This window comes from Papio anubis, chromosome 17 (assembly GCF_008728515.1).
Source record: "Papio anubis isolate 15944 chromosome 17, Panubis1.0, whole genome shotgun sequence".
Lineage (NCBI taxonomy): Eukaryota > Metazoa > Chordata > Mammalia > Primates > Cercopithecidae > Papio > Papio anubis.
The window spans coordinates 28089491-28106817 of NC_044992.1; the positions used below are offsets into that span (position 1 = coordinate 28089491).

General features: G+C 39.6%; 1 protein-coding gene across 3 annotated transcripts in view; it reads right to left on the reverse strand.

Annotated features, from left to right (window-relative positions):
* Positions 1-10246: 10246 nt before the first annotated feature.
* Positions 10247-17327, reverse strand: part of SLFN12 (schlafen family member 12) — a 36122-nt gene continuing 29041 nt past the window's right edge. For all 3 annotated transcript variants that reach the window (XM_009190124.4, XM_031657473.1, XM_003912623.5), the window contains one exon: positions 10247-11921. In XM_009190124.4, coding sequence (XP_009188388.3) covers positions 11338-11921 — 584 coding nt within the window. In that variant the 3' untranslated portion in view covers positions 10247-11337. The remainder of the gene's footprint in view (positions 11922-17327) is intronic.

Here is a 17327-nt window from a genome sequence, read left to right on the forward strand (position 1 = left end):
CACTCTGTCACACAGGCTGTTGAGCAGTGGCATAGTCATAGCTCACTGCAACCTTGTACTCTTGGGCTCAAGTGATCCTCCTGCTTCAGCCTTCCAAGTAGCCAGGACTGCAGGTGCACACCGTCTTCCCCAGCTAATTTTGTTGTTGTTGTAGAGATGGGGTCTGGCTATGTTGCCCAGGCTCCCTTTGCATATTTTTTGTCTACTTTTTCTAGCAGGTATTGATAGAAGGGTGTTAAAGTCCCCAACTATAATCATAGAGTCTGTTTCTCATTTCAGTTCTAACACTCTTTGTGTAACATATTTTGCAGCTCTGTTGTTTGAAACACACATATAATCACTATATCTTCTTGATGGACTGATGTTCATCATTATATAATGTCCCTCTCTGTCTCTGGCAATTTTACTAAAAGTAATATCACATATTACTTAAAGTAGTATCAGATATAACTTTATCTCAAATTAGCATAGCCACTCCTGCTTTCCTTTGCTTGCATAATTCCTTTTCCATTTACTTTCAATTTCCATACATTTGAAGTGAGTTTCTTTAGACAGCATGTAGTTGGGTCATGTTTTTAAATATACTCTACCAATATGTTTTTTAATTAGTGTATTTAGACCATTTACACTTTCTGTAATTATTTATGTGTTTGGGCTTAAGTATCCCCTTTTATTTTTTGATTCATATTTCTTCTTTCTGTTTTTCTTTACTTTTTCCTGTCTTCCTGTGGGTTATGTGAATATTATTTAGAATTCCATTATGATGTCTCTATTATGTTTTTAGTGTATCTGTTTGTATAGTTTTTATAGCGGTTGCTCTGGATATTGCATTATATATATATATAATTTTTCACAGTGTACTGGTGTCATCATTTTACCAGTCCTAGTAGGGTATAGAAATCTTACCTCCAGTTACGTCTCTTTAATCATTTTCACTTGTTTATAATATTGTATTAACTATTTCCTCTATAAACATGTAGAATCACATCAGACAGTATTGTAATTTTTGTTTCAACTGTCAAACATAATTTAGAAGACTTAAGCAGAGAAGGAAAGCGTACTTTTTTTTGTAGTTACTGTGTTCTTTTTCCTTCCTGATGTTCCGTGACTCCTTCTTTTTGCCTTTTTTTTTTCTCTTTAGCTAACTGCTTTTGGCTGTTCTATTAGGGTAGGTCCTCTGGTGATGAATTCTCTTGTTTTTCCTTCATATGAGAATGTCTTGATTTCCCTTTCATTTCTGAAGAATATATTCTCTGTGCATAGGATTCCAGGTTGAAAGTCCTTATCTTTCAGCATTTGAAAAATATTGTACCACTTCCTTTTGGTCTCCATGGTTCCACTGTTATTCGAATTGTTGTTCCCTATGAAGAAGGTGTTATTTTTCACTGGTAGCATTAAAGATTTTTGGCATTTAAATTTAGTTTTAGAAATTCAATTACAATGTGTCTTGGCACAAATTTTGTTGGGTTTATCCTAATTGGGATTTCATCAGCTTCTTGGATCTGATACCTGAGGTATTGGATAAATATTCAAATGAGAAAAAGGAAAAAAAAAATGGTTGGGAAAGAGGAGACAAAAAGGGTGTGAGAGACGAGGAAAATTTTACCCTAGAGATACCAGCCATTCTAAAAGATTTTGTTTAATAAAGAAAAAAAGGGGGGAGAAAGGGGACTGGAGGGGATTGTCCACGGAAAGGCACTGCCTAGAGAAACCGGGCCCCTTTCTTCTACAGTCCTTTCTTCTTGTCATCCAGAGACAAAAACCAAAACAGCCTAAAATGGCAGGGAGGGGGTGGTGTGATCCATCCTCCTCCAGTGTATATCCACTGCTTGAACCCCGAAGGCCAAGCAGTAAGCCAAGACCATGGTGCCCAGCCAAGGAACAGGTGTCCCTGAGAACCCAAATATCCTGGAATATATCTGGGAACATATTAAGGAAAACAGTCTCATTACATGCAGTAGTCAACAAGCCAGAAAATTAACTAAAAGCATCTTAAAGACGGGTAGCTGGACAGATCTCTGGAGCTGTCCTGCTGTCACACAGGAGCCCCCTGTATGTAAGTCCTAGTAAACTCATCTACTCACCAGGCTTTACTTGTCTGTGCCATTCTTTCGTTTCTCAGCTCCTTCCCAGTTTGGGGGCCCAGTTTCGAGGGACATTACTGTCCCAGGTTTTTCTTGTGATGAGGCAGGGGGAGGAAGAGGAAAAAGAAACCCTGAATTCTAGTGTGTTAGTCCATTTTGTGTTGCTGTATACCAATACCTGAGGCTAAATAATTTACATAGAAAAAAAGGTTTATTTGGCACACTATTCTGTTGTCTAGAAAAGTTCAAGATTGAGCACCTACATCTGGTTGCAGCTCAGGTCGCTTCCTGAAGAGAGACAATTGCCAATGCGTGCAAAGTGGGGGTGGTGCCAGGCTCTTTTTGACAACCAGCTCTCACGGGAACTGGTAAAGTCAGAACTCACTCCCACCCAAAGAAAGCCATTAATCTGTTCATGAAGGATCCTCCTCCTTGATCCAAACACCTCCCATTAGGCCCCACCACCGATATTGAGGATTAAATTTCAACATGAAGTTTGGAGGAGACAAACATTAAAATTGTAGCACAGGGAGAAAATAATAACCAACTAAATTATATGTAGATACAATTTTTCCATCTATAGTGCAATATTATTTATTCATAAAAATGTCCATCTGTAGCTATGTTAAAGAAATACATCTACATAGTAAAATATAGTTATGTAAAACTTCTGAGTTTACTAAGTCAGATCTAATTTTTTTACTTGTAGCATCAATAAAATTTACTTCTGTACCAATAGCAATTACATACAAGGGTCAATGATTTAGCTCCCTGAAATTCAGCATCCCTGAAATTCAGTGGAGAGGATTTTCTAATAACATGATCACATTTTTAAACCTATTTGGGCAACAGTTGGAAATATGTGATGAATAAGCTGAATAAATTATACAGAAGTGTTCTATATAATTTACTAACTGAGAGGCCAAGGCAGAAGGATCTCTTGAGGTCAGGAGTTCAGAACCCATCTAAACAACATAGTCAGACCCCCAGCTCCACAAAAATTTTAAAGTAGCTGAGTGTGGTGGCATGGGGCTGAGGTTCTAGTTACTTGGGAGACTGAGGCGGGAGGAACACTCAAGCCCAGAAGTTCGAGGCCGCAGTGAGCCATGATTATACCACTGCACTCCAAACTGGGTGACAGAAGGAGACCCTGTCTCTTTAAAATAAATAAATTGTAGCAGGACAAGCCACAGACAAAACCCCTCGGACACTAAGTTAAAGAAGAAAGGGCTTTATTCAGCCGGGAGCTTCGGCAAGACTCACATCTCCAACAACTGAGCTCCCCGAGTGAGCAATTCCTGTCCCTTTAAGGGCTCACAACTCTAAGGGGCTCCTCGTGAGAGGGTCGTGATCCACTGAGCAAGCAGAGGGTACGTGACTAGGAGCTGCATGCACCAGTAATTAGAACAGAACAGAACAGGACAGGGATTTTCACAGTACTTTTCTATACAATGTCTGTAATCTACAGATAACATAACCGATTAGGTCGGGGTCTATCTTTAACTGCCAGGCCCAGGGTGTGGCGCTGGGTTGTCTGCTTGTGGGTTTCATTTCTGCCTTTTAGGTTTTACTTCTTCTTTCTTTGGAGGCAGAAATTGGGCATAAGACAATAGGAGGGGTGGTCTCCTCCCTTAAAATCACGAACTGGTGGTATAGTGAGGAGCTTATTCCTTCCAAAATCTTTTAAAAACATTATTGGTCATGGCTGAGAAAAGTGTCTCTGGAGTCTTAAAGTTAGCAAAAATAATTTTTCCCAATATAATTATCCTACTCCACATAAGAAGTCTTGTAATCCAACCTGTAGAAAGTTGCCATGCACTGTGACTTACTTTGTATAATATAGTTCTCAACCCTTTATGCTAGAAACTCTCAATATCTCTCATTACACACAGTGATTTCAACATACTATAATGGGCTGATTAAAACTGAAGTCACTTTATGTATAAGGAAATACTATTCTCTGAGTTACATGGTTCAAATAATTCACAAAACCATCTACACCACATCAAAGTGCAGTTGGAGTACACAAGCAAAACCTACTATCAGCTACAAATTCATAAAGCCTGGAACTTCCAGGAAAATCAAGCAAATATAAAGAATCTGAATTTAAAAGCCAACTAATACAATAAAACAGTACTTTTTAAAACCCTGATTAAATTTTCAGTTAAAATACTCACATAATACTACACACTTTGAGAACTTTTAGTAATTAAAATAATGGCTTTAAAACTTACTTAAAACTGTTTAATGAGAACAGGTGACTAGAGAAGCACTTTGTACCACAGATGATTAAATGGACTCGCCTTGTAAAGAGGTCAGGAAAATATAGGTAAAAAACAAGTAAAGTGAGTTAACAGGTCAGTAAAATAATTTGGAAAACTATACATACTTCAAGAAAATATTATACATTTCCAAAAATACTCAATGTTAAGCTTTTTAAGTCTTCAAAAATATTCGAAAATGTTTTATTTAAAAGATAAAAGGAGAAATTACTCTTTAAAAATCAACAAAGTAAAATTTTGAGGTACAAAATGGTATATTAGGGATGGGGGAGTTTTCTTTTTAAAAAATACTAATTACTAAAGGAAACTCATGAAGTTTAACATCAATGTGAAAAGTTACTATAAAATGATTTTAACCCCACTTGTTAAGAAACTATTATATATTATTATATGCTATTTCTTTTCTAGTACACCAAGTAATCATCTGATATTAGGTGTTTTACATTGTAAATGAGTTTATTTATTTATTTATTTTTGGAGACAGGTCTCACTCTGTAACCCAGGCTGGAGTGCAGTGGAATGAACACAGCTTCTTGCAGCCTCGACCTCTTGGGCCCAAGCAATCCTCCTGCCTTAGCCTCCCAAGCAACTGGGACCACAGGTGCACACCACCACGTCTGGATAATTATTTAAAAAAAAAAAAATTGTGTGGAGATGGGGTCTTACCATGTTGCCCAGGCTGGTCTCAAACTCCTGGACTCAAGCAATTCTCACTTCTCAGCTTCCCAAAGTGCTGGAATTACAGGTGTGAGCTATTGGGCCCAGCCCTAATTTGTTTTTAAATCCAAAAATAAATCAACAACAGAAGATAGCACTCTAACTTTTAATATTTTAAAATATTTTCTGCATAGTTTCCCCAAATATTAGCATTCTAATTGTGACCACCATTATGGTTTTTAATGAGTCTAATCCAAGTAAATAATAAACAAATAAGCATGAAAACTGTGAGAAATAACCATCAGTGTATGCTTATGTTCCATAAATAGTTATCAAGTTTACCTTTAAATTGCATGTTTAGTTTTTCCTTACAACTTAACACGTATGATGCAGGAAACTCTAGAAGTCATAAACAAAGACTGAAAACAAAATCCCCTCTTCTTGCCAAGAGGTGTTCATGATTGCAGTAGACTTATGTTGAATATAAATATATGTTACCTACATGTCTCTCATTCTATACAAAATCTCAGCAAATATTTTCCCACAGAGGAGAGGAATTTGTTCTCTCAAGTTGAAAGTTTTTGCCCATTAAAAAGGTTATTTTAAATAGCCCTAAAGAAATATGTTCTGAAAATAACAGTTGTATCATATTCCACTTACTATTTTCCATTTGAAAACTTCAATAAAATAAGTTTACCATAGTCAATAAGCCTGTTCAATCAACACTGAAAAATAAAAATTTATCCAGAGCAATTGCAAATGAAAATGTGTGCTGTTTCAAAATTACATGTACCTCTTTAAAAAGCAGGACAATTAATAGAATACTTAAATCATATTAGCTGAATTCAAATTTAGCCCTTAACAACAAAGTTTTCTTATCCCTTTATACTATTTTACAAAATAATGAATTACTTGATTATCATAATTTTCTTTTGCTACTTATTTCAAACTATAAAGTTAGGACTGCAAATCGATGTAGGTATCTTATATTATTGGTCTACACCTACTTATTTATAAACATTAATGAAAACAATACTGTTTCAATCTACCACAATGATTTCCTTCTATTTTACAAGCAAGAACTTCTAACCCAGCTCAAGAACAAATCACATTTTAAATCTGAGTTTGAAAACATGTATTATTAGAGGCACATTTTTAAAAACAAGTACAGTATGAAATCTTGCTTTTCAGTGAGTCAGTGAATTTTCGTTTGTTTATTTGTTTCTATGGATATTGGGTTTACTTCCTTCTTCTGGGCAAGACTAGTATGCAATTCTCATTCTACTTTAGCAAGTCAAAAACCTACAGACCTAAACTATATGAAAACTTAACTTGGTATTGTTAGATGAAGACAGGTAAGCTAGCACCAAAAGAACAACTGTACTAAATTTTAACACTATTCTTTAACAGTTACATTTTCCTGAGTTTGTGTTTGTTCTTTGGCATTGGTTTAGGATATAATCCATTTTTCAGAAGGTGTTCCCTCCTGAGGCGAATTTGGGCACCATGCTAACGTTGGAAAGAGCATAAAGCTTCAAAAGGGCGAAACAAAGTCTCTTGTATGTAATTATTTTTCTCCAAGATGGAAAGAGCAACAGCTGCACATTCCAGTGTAGAAAGACCTCTATTAGTTGGCTGCATCCGAATTACATATTGACTAGAAATGCTAGGTGGTGGTGGTGGTGGTGGTGGTGGTGGTGGTTGTTTGAGACGGAGTCTCACTCTGTCGCCCAGGCTGGAATGCAGTGGCCCGATCTAGGCTCACTGCAAGCCCGCCTCCCAGGTTCACACCATTCTCCTGCCTCAGCCTCCCGAATAGCTGGGACTACAGGTGCCCGCCACCACGCCCGGCTAATTTTTTGTATTTTTGATAGAGACGGGGTTTCACCATGTTAGCCAGGATGGTCTCGATCTCCTGACCTCGTGATCCGCCCGCCTCGGCCTCCCAAAGTGCTGGGATTACAGGCGTGAGCCACCGTGCCAGCCGAAATGCTAGTTTTTAACTGCACCTGTTTGGGGTGTCAGAACAAGGAATTTTTACAGAAAATGTCCTTAGCCTGGCTCCGTGTACCATCAATGATGATGATTGTGAAGGATAAACAGGAGAATCTAACATAAATTCTTTCAAATTAGCAGCTTCAGCCCCTGGATATAATATTAATGTACCAAATTTCCGGCAAACAGTTGAAAGTTCAGGATCTTTTTCTTCACTGAAGCGACGACCAATCTTTACTTTGCACTTGTCCTGAGGGAGGCATGCTGCTAGTAGAGGAACTGTCTACAACATTTTGTTTTCCTCTGCTGGATGCTGAATTATGTACAAGTGGGTAGATATGCAAAGGGTGCGCTGGGAGAAATGGACACAAACACACTTTCTGAGGCCAGCTGCCCCCTGGATATAATATTAATGTACCAAATTTCTGGCAAACAGTTGAAAGTTCAGGATCTTTTTCTTCACTGAAGCGAAGACCAATCTTTACTTTGCACTTGTCCTGAGGGAGGCATGCTGCTAGTAGAGGAACTGTCTACAACATTTTGTTTTCCTCTGCTGGATGCTGAATTATGTACAAGTGGTGCGCTGGGAGAAATGGACACAAACACACTTTCTGAGGCCAGCTGCAGCGGCTGCACTCGGGCCTCCGCTCGGCCGGCTGCACCTGCGGCTCCCATAGCCAGTCCGCACCAGCGTCGTCCGCCTCTGTGCCCAGGGCAGCAGTCGCCAGCACTGCGCCGCCCTCCCGCAGCTCCTAGTCGTTTGGCATCTGAGACCTTGAGGCCCCAGCCGGCCGAGCGACGGATTCCTGGAGTGTTCGCGCCTCTTTCTGCGACTCCATGGCGGACACTTTGGTCAGGCCATCAATATAATATTTTAATATAGACATAAGGAATAGATCGTATATGTACATATAGATACGGATATAACATATATAACTAAATTAAAACAAAGGTCCATAATTTGGCCCAATTATAAATCCAGAATGTATATACCAAAGAATTTATATTACAAAAAGATAAATAGGACACTGATTGGGTTTTTTGTCTCTACAACATAAGATCTAAAATTAATTTTAGTATTTGCTAAAATATACAAACTGATATACTTCATGGACTCAATCAATACTGGGGCTCAAATTATACTTGGGGCCCAGTACTTTGGGAGGCCAAGGCGAGTGGATCACCTGAGGTCAGGAGTTCAAAACCAGCCTGGCCAACATGGTGAAACCCTGTCTCTACTAAAAATACAAAAATTAGCCAGGCATGGTGGCAGGTGCCTGTAATCCCAGCTACTAGGGAGGCTGAGGCAGGAGAGTCGCTTGAACCTGGGAAGCGGAGATTGTCGTGAGCTGAGATAGCACCATTGCACTCCAGCCCGGGCAACAAGAGCGAAACTCCTTCTCAAAAAAATATATATTATACTTGGGGTTCTCACTAAATTTAAATATTGTACCCCCTCTAATCTTAAAAAGGTAACTAAGTAAAAAAAAAAAAAATGAATATCCCTCACTTTACTGCCTTGGTTGAATTTCCCATAGTTTTGTACCCATTGCTTTAAAGTATCTCATATTGGACACAGACTCTGACATAACAAATAATAAATTAAAGTTAAAATTTTGGGACTTAAAAAATGGCTTGATAAAATGGAACCCTATAAATCCCTCTTTAAAATAGTTAATATGGCACAATTTAAGTTAGAATAGGCCCTTCAAGGATTAAGACTTGTTATATAGAACCTCATTATGAAAAGGGATAATTATCCTTACTGCTTCTCCATTTAATGGCTCAATTTTGCCTATTTGAGCCCTCTGGGAGGCCAAGATAGGAAGATTGCTTAATCCCAGAAGTTGAGACTGGCCTGAGCAACATAGTGAAACCCTATCTCTACAAAAATTTTAAAAATTAGTCAGATGAGTTGGTATGTGTCTGTAGTCCTAGCTACTCAGGAGGCTTAGGTGAGAGAATCTTTTGAGCCCAGGAGTTCAGTGCTGCAGTAAGCTATAATCACACCACTGCAATCCAGCCCAGCCGACAGAGCAAGACATTGTCCCTGAAAATAATAATAATAATTAATGGAGATTATTGCCTTCTCCTGGAGGTAGTTGTTTCCTATTAGTCAACTCCTTGACCCACTCACTCCCCAGTGCCCTCCCCTACCACTCCCTCAAGCTTCCCCCCTGCCGACCTCTTGTCTTATGTCTCTGACCATGACCACCCCTTGCCCTTGGTTATACACACATACGCTAACCTACACATACATTATTAATGTATTAGCCATACCCTTCAACGATATGACTGCCAGACCTGCCACCTTGATGTATGTATAATTCAGACTTTTAACCCACTTTACAACTCCCCCAAGATTATACTAAAGACTCCCCAAAATTTCAGATCTACTTTCTTGACTAATGACATACAAATGAAAAACTTACTGATGGGCCAGCCTGCAAGGACTCCTCATATATCCACTTGTGTTCTTCCTTCTTACTCTCATAGTAAAACATTTTCTAGGCTGTTTAGGTCAGCTTATGCTTCACTCTCTAAATACATCCACTATCACTACCTCAGATTTCTTACAATGATGCCAAATAGGAACGGGGCCAACGGTTCTTAACTGTGTTTTCTTAGATTCTGTATTTGTCTATTTGGCATCCAGGCACCTGGAGGCTTCATCAAGTTCACATTTTCCTTTGCTGATGTTTCAACTCATCCTACAAAACTATGTTCCATGTAGATCTGGCCTATCTTGAGGCTACTGTTTCTGCATTCACCCTCCCACGGTCACATTTCTTGGCCAACAGAACCACAGAAACTGATCTGCCATGAGTTAACATTTAGTCCAAATCATTTTTCCACTTTGACTGTGCTTCAAATGGGGCTGGCCTGGTGATACTGAAGACAATCAATGCACCTATAAATTCCAGACAACAGGTTCTTGTCATTTCCCCAATCTTTCCTTATTGCAATGTTCCACAGCTGCAGGTGCGCCAAGGCCTCTGAGTCCCAGTGGAGCTCCTTCAGTGCACAATTCACACAATGGTGAACTGGCTTGGAGATGCCAGGAGGAGTTCTGGTGCACACAGTGTGTGATGATGATGGTCTTGCCTGTGCCCAGGTCACCCATACCAGCAGCTGGTACAGACTGACACACTGTGCTGGCCACAGTTCAGGGCTGGAGAGAGACTCCAGGAGTGCAAGTATGCTCTCGTTTTAAGTTCTTCGTTTTGATTCTCTTCATTGGCTGGATTTCATTGCAGCATAGTTTTCAAGAAGGTAGAAGAGAACTATGTTCCCTATATCCTTTGATAAGAATGTCTGCCTGTTTCCTTTATAGTCAAACATCATCTCGGTTTGGCAAAATATGTGTTAGTAAAACTTTTCTCAGAATGCTGAATTCATTGATCCACTTTGTCTGGCATTGGGCACAGTGGTGGAGAAGGCAGAGGCCCTGATGGGTAATTTAGGCTCTATTCTCTGTTCCAAGATCCCACTGAACGTCTCTGTTCCAAGATCCCACTGAACATCCTAGGCATGAATTCAGAACAGCCAGTCAAGGGTGTATCCCACTCCACTGAGCTTCGTCTCGGTCCCTTAGCTCATCTTAGATGAGTGGGAAATGCCAAACCCTGGTGCTCCTTCCTCTTGTTGATGTGAACTCTCATTGTCTAAAAGAGTTTCTACTTATACTTTGGTTGCTTTCCTTCAAATCTTAGTTAGGAGAGGATTTTTCCACATTTTGTCAACTTACCTTCTTTATTCAGAACTGCTTGTAGAAAAATCAAGTAACCATTCTTGTGAGTTCTTTAAAGGTGCTAGCTGACCAATTAGAAAATCCACAATCCTTCCAAGAAAATAGTGTGAAGGTAGCTCAAGAAGATCCAGAGAATTCCTGGAGTTTTTGTTTTGAGGAAATGAGTTTTGCCTTCTTATTCATTCCCACTGTGGAAATTCTGAGTTTCATCAAGGATAATCTTTTGTAAGTTATCATTGTTTTCTAGACATATGCTAGGAGATTTTCACTGTCATCATTAAGAATAAAAGTGTTGCAATTTTTCCCACTTCAAGCATGGAAGAAAATTTATTCAGGAACTACAGACAGAGTAATACTGTGCACAGACTAGTTAACAAATTAATTTTCCTAATATCCCTCAAACAATATCTGAGAAGTGAAGATAGGCTAAACCCAATTTTCCAACATCACATCAAGTTGCTTAACTTGCAAAGTTTTCAAAGACTATTTTCACAGAATCAGAGAATGTTATCAAATATATAATGAAAAATATCTCAGTAGCCCAGTCCATCTTCCATCAGGTGAGCATTCAACAATATTTAAACATCTTTTTATCATTCTTCTGAAAGCAATCTATACTGATGATCTGGGAGACACTGGCAAAGGCAAACTGGTCTCTCACAGACTCAAGTCTCTTTAAGGCTTTAAAAAGGGCTTTCAGCAAGTCTTTCCTTGTTTGAGTGCTTGTAAAATAGTAGGATTCAGGGTAAATTACTTGCAACCTTAAATCATACTGGCAGCTTGTCTTGCCTTCACGGCTCAAGTAGAAGATCTTTGTCATGACACACACTTTTTTTGTGTAACCACCAATTTGTCCCAGCTTCTGCTTTAAGGTTTGGGCAGTTTGTGTAGAATAGCCTTTAAACTCCTCATCCTGTACCATGTGGAAGGTGTATAGAACTGGAGGATTGTCCTGAGAAATCAGAAGAGCATCACAGAGGACTTTGTGGTTCTCTTGCAAGCCCAGATCCAAAGACCAGCTCCTAGAGAAAATTAGTGAGCCCTTACTGACAGAGCCCATTTCTTCATATATTAATTGCTGAAGTCCTTCATGTTGTAAGAACAGTTTTCTGCTAAGGTTTTCTGGAGTGTATGTTATCCTTCCTGATAGCCCTAAATAAGGAAACAATGATAATAAATTATAAAACAGTAGGAACTTCCCGTTTAAGCCATGGCAAAGTAGCTTGTAAAAGACCATCAAAAACACGGCAAATGTTGTATAAAATAGATCAAACAATAATTTAAAGAACTAGAAAGCGCAAATAAAAGCAGGATTTGAAGTGCCACAGTCTTTAATAGATGTGAAACACAGGAAGTAGCTTCACATTCACTCCTGCTTTTTCCCTAAGTAGATTTTCCATATCATGGCATGGGTAAATAAAGTCCAAGGGGAAATAATCAGTCTTATTATTTCTGAGGAAAAGAAGTAAGAAGAGCTGGAATATGAGAAGTAAAATCTCAGAGAAAATGAAACTGCAGAGAAGCCAAAGTCTATGCACTAATCTCCCTGAACTCATTGGCTAATACAGGTGAGATGCTGGAAACACAGAAGAAAATATCAACTGGGAGACTAAAGAGCTGAATGTAAGTTTCTTCAGCCTCATGATGCTCAGGAACCACAGACAAAAATTCCAGTCCCAAAAGAATGGAGGGATCTTGGTAAACACCAGAGACATTACGGCACTAGAAAAGCCATGATCTGGTAGTAAGGGCAAAATTAAAAACTGTTATACCTAGAAAAGCATTTAAAAAATCTTCAAAGGAATAAAAGCAATGGGTGGTACTCTATCAACCTGCCAGAAGTAAATATAGCCGTTTTTGGAGAAATGTAATATCTATCAAAGTCTCTACAATTTGTAATCCATGATACAATGAAAAATTGAAAGACAATAAAAATCAGAATGAATTACTAGAAAATAGGAGAAAAACCAGATCAGAGAAAAAGACTGACAAGTGCTTCAGATATTGTCGTTATCAAAAAGAGACTTTGATCGAGACCATCCTGGCTAACACGGTGAAACCCCGTCTCTACTAAAAAATACAAAAAAAAAAAACTAGCCGGGCGCAGTGGCGGGCGCCTGTAGTCCCAGCTACTCTGGAGGCTGAGGCAGGAGAATGGCGTGAACCCAGGAGGCGGAGCTTGCAGTGAGCTGAGATCCGGCCACTGCACTCCAGCCTGGGCGGCAGAGCGAGACTCCGTCTCAAAAAAAAAAAAAAAAAAAAAAAAGAGACTTTAAAATAACTGTAATATATTTAAAAACAAAAAAATAATAAAAAGATGAAAAGATGAAGATGTCCTTATTCTCTTACAGGCTTAGAAAAACTAAAATTGATGGATAAAAATTGTGTGGACATTCCTTAACTGAAAAACACAGTATGTGGTATTAAGAACTTGTTTGATAATGTTTAACAGCAGACAGAGCATAGCAGAAAACAGGACTAATCAATAGGAAGACAGGATGGTAGCAAAAGTCCGAACTCAAACTCAATGACAAAAAAAAAAGGTAAAAACAGAAGATAAGAGACATGTCAGAAACTGTCAAAATTGTAGTAAATTTATAATATGAGTCCCACAAAGAGAAAGGAGAGAAAACTAAGATAAGCAATATTTGAAGAGATAAACAATTATAGTTTTTTCAAAGTTGATTAAAGATATCGCTCACAAATACAAGAGTATACCAATCCTTCTCAAACTCTTCCAAAAAATTGAAGAGGAGGAAATACTTCCAAACTCATTTTATGAGGTTAATGTTACCCTGATCACGAAGTCAGGCAAGGACACCACATAAAAAAGAAAATTACAGGCCAATGTCATTGATGAAACTAGATGCAAAAATTCTCAACAAAATACTAGCAAACCAAATACAACAGCACATTAAAAGGATCATTCAGGATCCCGGAGCAAGGTGGCCGAATAGGAGCAGCTCCAGCCTCCAGCCCCCAGCGCGAGTGACACAGAGGACAGGTGATTTCTGCATTTTCAACAGAGGTACCAGGTTCATCTCAATGGGGAGTGCCGGACAATCGGTAGTGGTCAGCTGGTGCAGCCCGACCAGTGAGAGCTGAAGCAGGGCGAGCCATCGCCTCACCTGGGAAGTGCAAGGGGGAAGGGAATCCCTTTTGCTAGCCAAGGGAAACTGAGACACACAACACCTGGAAAATCAGGTAACTCCCACCCTAATACTGCACTTTACCAAGGGTCTTAGCAAACGGCACACCAGGAGATTATATCCCACACCTGGATGGGCGGGTCCCATGCCCACAGAGCCTCCCTCATTGCTAGCACAGCAGCCTGAGATCTAACTGCAAGGCGGCAGCAAGGCTGGGGGAGGGGCGCCCACCATTGCTGAGGCTTAAGTAGGTAAGCAAAGCTGCCAGGAAGCTCAAACTGGGTGGAGCCCACCGCAGCTCAAGGGGGCCTGCCTGTCTCTGTAGACTCCATCTCTGGGGACAGGGCATAGTTAAACAAACAGCAGCAGAAACTTCAGCAGAGGTAAATGACCCTGTCTGACAGCTTTGAGGAGAGCAGTGGATCTTCCAGCATGGAGGATGAGATCTGAGAACCGACAGACTGCCTGCTCAAGTGGGTCCCTGACCCCTGAGTAGCCTAACTGGGAGACATCCCCCACTAGGTGCAGACAGACACCTCACACCTCACATGGCGGGGTACATCCCTGAGACAAAGCTTCCAGAGCAAGAATCAGACAGCAACACTCGCTGTTCAGCAATATTCTATCTTCTGCCGCCTCCGCTGCTGATAACCAGACAAACAGAGTATGGAGTTGACCTCAAGCAATCTCCAACAGACCTACAGCTGAGGGTCCTGACTGTTAGAAGGAAAACTAACAAACAGAAAGGACACCCACACCAAAACCCCATCAGTTCATCACTGTCATCAAAGACCAAAAGTAGATAAAACCACAAAGATGGGAAAAAAGCAGTGCAGAAAAGCTGGAAATTCAAAAAATCAGAGCGCATCTCCCCTTCCAAAGGAATGCAGCTCATCGCCAGCAATGGATCAAAGCTGGATGGAGAATGACTTTGACGAGTTGAGAGAAGAAGGCTTCGGTCAATCAAGCTTCTCAGAGCTAAAGGAGGAACTATGTAACCAGTGTAAAGAAACTAAAAATCTTGGGAAAAAAAATGGAAGAACGGATAACTATAATAGTCAATGCAGAGAAGGCCATAAACGAACTGACAGAGATAAAAAACCATGACACGAGAAATACATGACAAATGCACAAGCTTCAGTAACCGACTTGATCAACTGGAAGAAAGAGTATCAATGATTGAAGATCAAATGAACGAAATGAAGTGAGAAGAGAAGTCTAGAGAAAAAAGAGGAAAAAGAAAAGAACAAAGCCTCCAAGAAATATGGGATTATGTGAAAAGACCAAATCTATGTCTGATTGGGGTGCCTGAAAGTGAGGGGGAAAATGGAACCAAGTTGCAAAACACTCTTCAGGATATCATCCAGGAGAACTTCCCCAACCTAGTAAGGCAGGCCAACATTCAAATTCAGGAAATACAGAGAATGCCACAAAGATACTCCTCGAGAACAGCAACTCCAAGACACATAATTGTCAGGCCAAAGTTGAAATGAAGGAAAAAATGTTAAGGGCAGCCAGAGAGAAAGGTCGGGTTACCCACAAAGGGAAGCCCATCAGACTAACAGCAGATCTCTCAGCAGAAACTCTCCAAGCCAGAAGAGAGTGGGGGCCTATTTTCAACATTCTTAAAGGAAAGAATTTTCAACCCAGAATTTCATATCCAGCCAAACTAAGTTTCATAAGTGAAGGAGAAATAAAATCCTTACAGACAAACAAGTGCTTAGAGATTTTGTCACCACCAGGCCTGCCCTACAAGAGACCCTGAAGGAAGCACTAAACATGGAAAGGAACAACCAGTACCAGCCATTGCAAAAACATGCCAAAATGTAAAGACCATCGATGCTAGGAAAAAACTGCATCAACTAACGAGCAAAATAACCAGCTAATATCACAATGACAGGATCAAGTTCACACATAATAATATTAACCTTAAATGTAAATGGACTAAATGCTCCAATTAAAAGACACAGACTGGCAAATTGGATAGTCAAGACCCATCAGTCTGCTGTATTCAGGAGACCCATCTCACATGCAGAGACACACATAGGCTCAAAATAAAGGGATGGAGGAAGATCTACCAAGCAAATGGAGAACAAAAAAAGCAGGGGTTGCAATTCTAGTCTCTGATAAAACAGACTTTAAACCAACAAAGATCAAAAGAGAGAAAGAAGGTCATTACATAATGGTAAAGGGATCAATTCAACAAGAAGATATAACTATCCTAAATATATATGCACCCAATACAGGAGCACCCAGATTCATAAAGCAAGTCCTTAGAGACCTACAAAGAGACTTAGACTCCCACACAATAATAATGGAAGACTTCAACACCCCACTGTCAACATTAGACAGATCAACGAGACAGAAAGTTAACAAGGATATCCAGGAATTGAACTCAACTCTGCACCAAGCGGACCTAATAGACATCTACAGAACTCTCCACCCCAAATCAACAGAATATACATTCTTCTCAGCACCACATCACACTTATTCCAAAATTGACCACATGGTTGGAAGTAAAGCACTCCTCAGCAAATGTAAAAGAACAGAAATTATAACAAACTGTCTCTCAGACCACAGTGCAATCAAACTAGAACTCAGGACTAAGAAACTCAATAAAAACCTCAACTACATGGAAACTGAACAACCTGCTCCTGAATGACTACTGGGTACATAACAAAATGAAGGCAGAGATAAAGATGTTCTTTGAAACCAATGAGAACAAAGATACAACATACCAGAATCTCTGGGACACATTTAAAACGGTGTATAGAGGGAAATGTATAGCACTAAATGCACATGAGAGAAAGCTGGAAAGATCTAAAATTGACACCCTAACATCACAATTAAAAGAACTAGAGTAGCAAGAGCAAACACATTCAAAAGCTAGCAGAAGGCAAGAAATAACTAAGATCAGAGCAGAACTGAAGGAGATAGAGACACAAAAAACCCTCCAAAAAATCAATGAATCAAGGAGTTGGTATTTTGAAAAGATCAACAAAATTGATAGACTGCTAGCAAGACTAATAAAGAAGAAAAGGGAGAAGAATCAAATAGATGCAATAAAAAATGATAAAGGGGATATCACCACCGACCCCACAGAAATACAAACTACCATCAGAGAATACTGTAAACACCTCTACGCAAATAAACTAGAAAACCTAGAAGAAATGGATAATTTCCTGAACACTTACACTCTCCCAAGACTAAACCAGGAAGAAGTTGAATCCCTGAATAGACCAATAGCAGGCTCTGAAACTGAGGCAATAATTAATAGCCTACCAACCAAAAAAAGTCCAGGACCAAATGGATTCACAGCCGAATTCTACCAGAGGTACAAGGAGGAGCTGGTATCATTCCTTCTGAAACTATTCCAATCAATAGAAAAAGAGGGAATCCTCCCTAACTC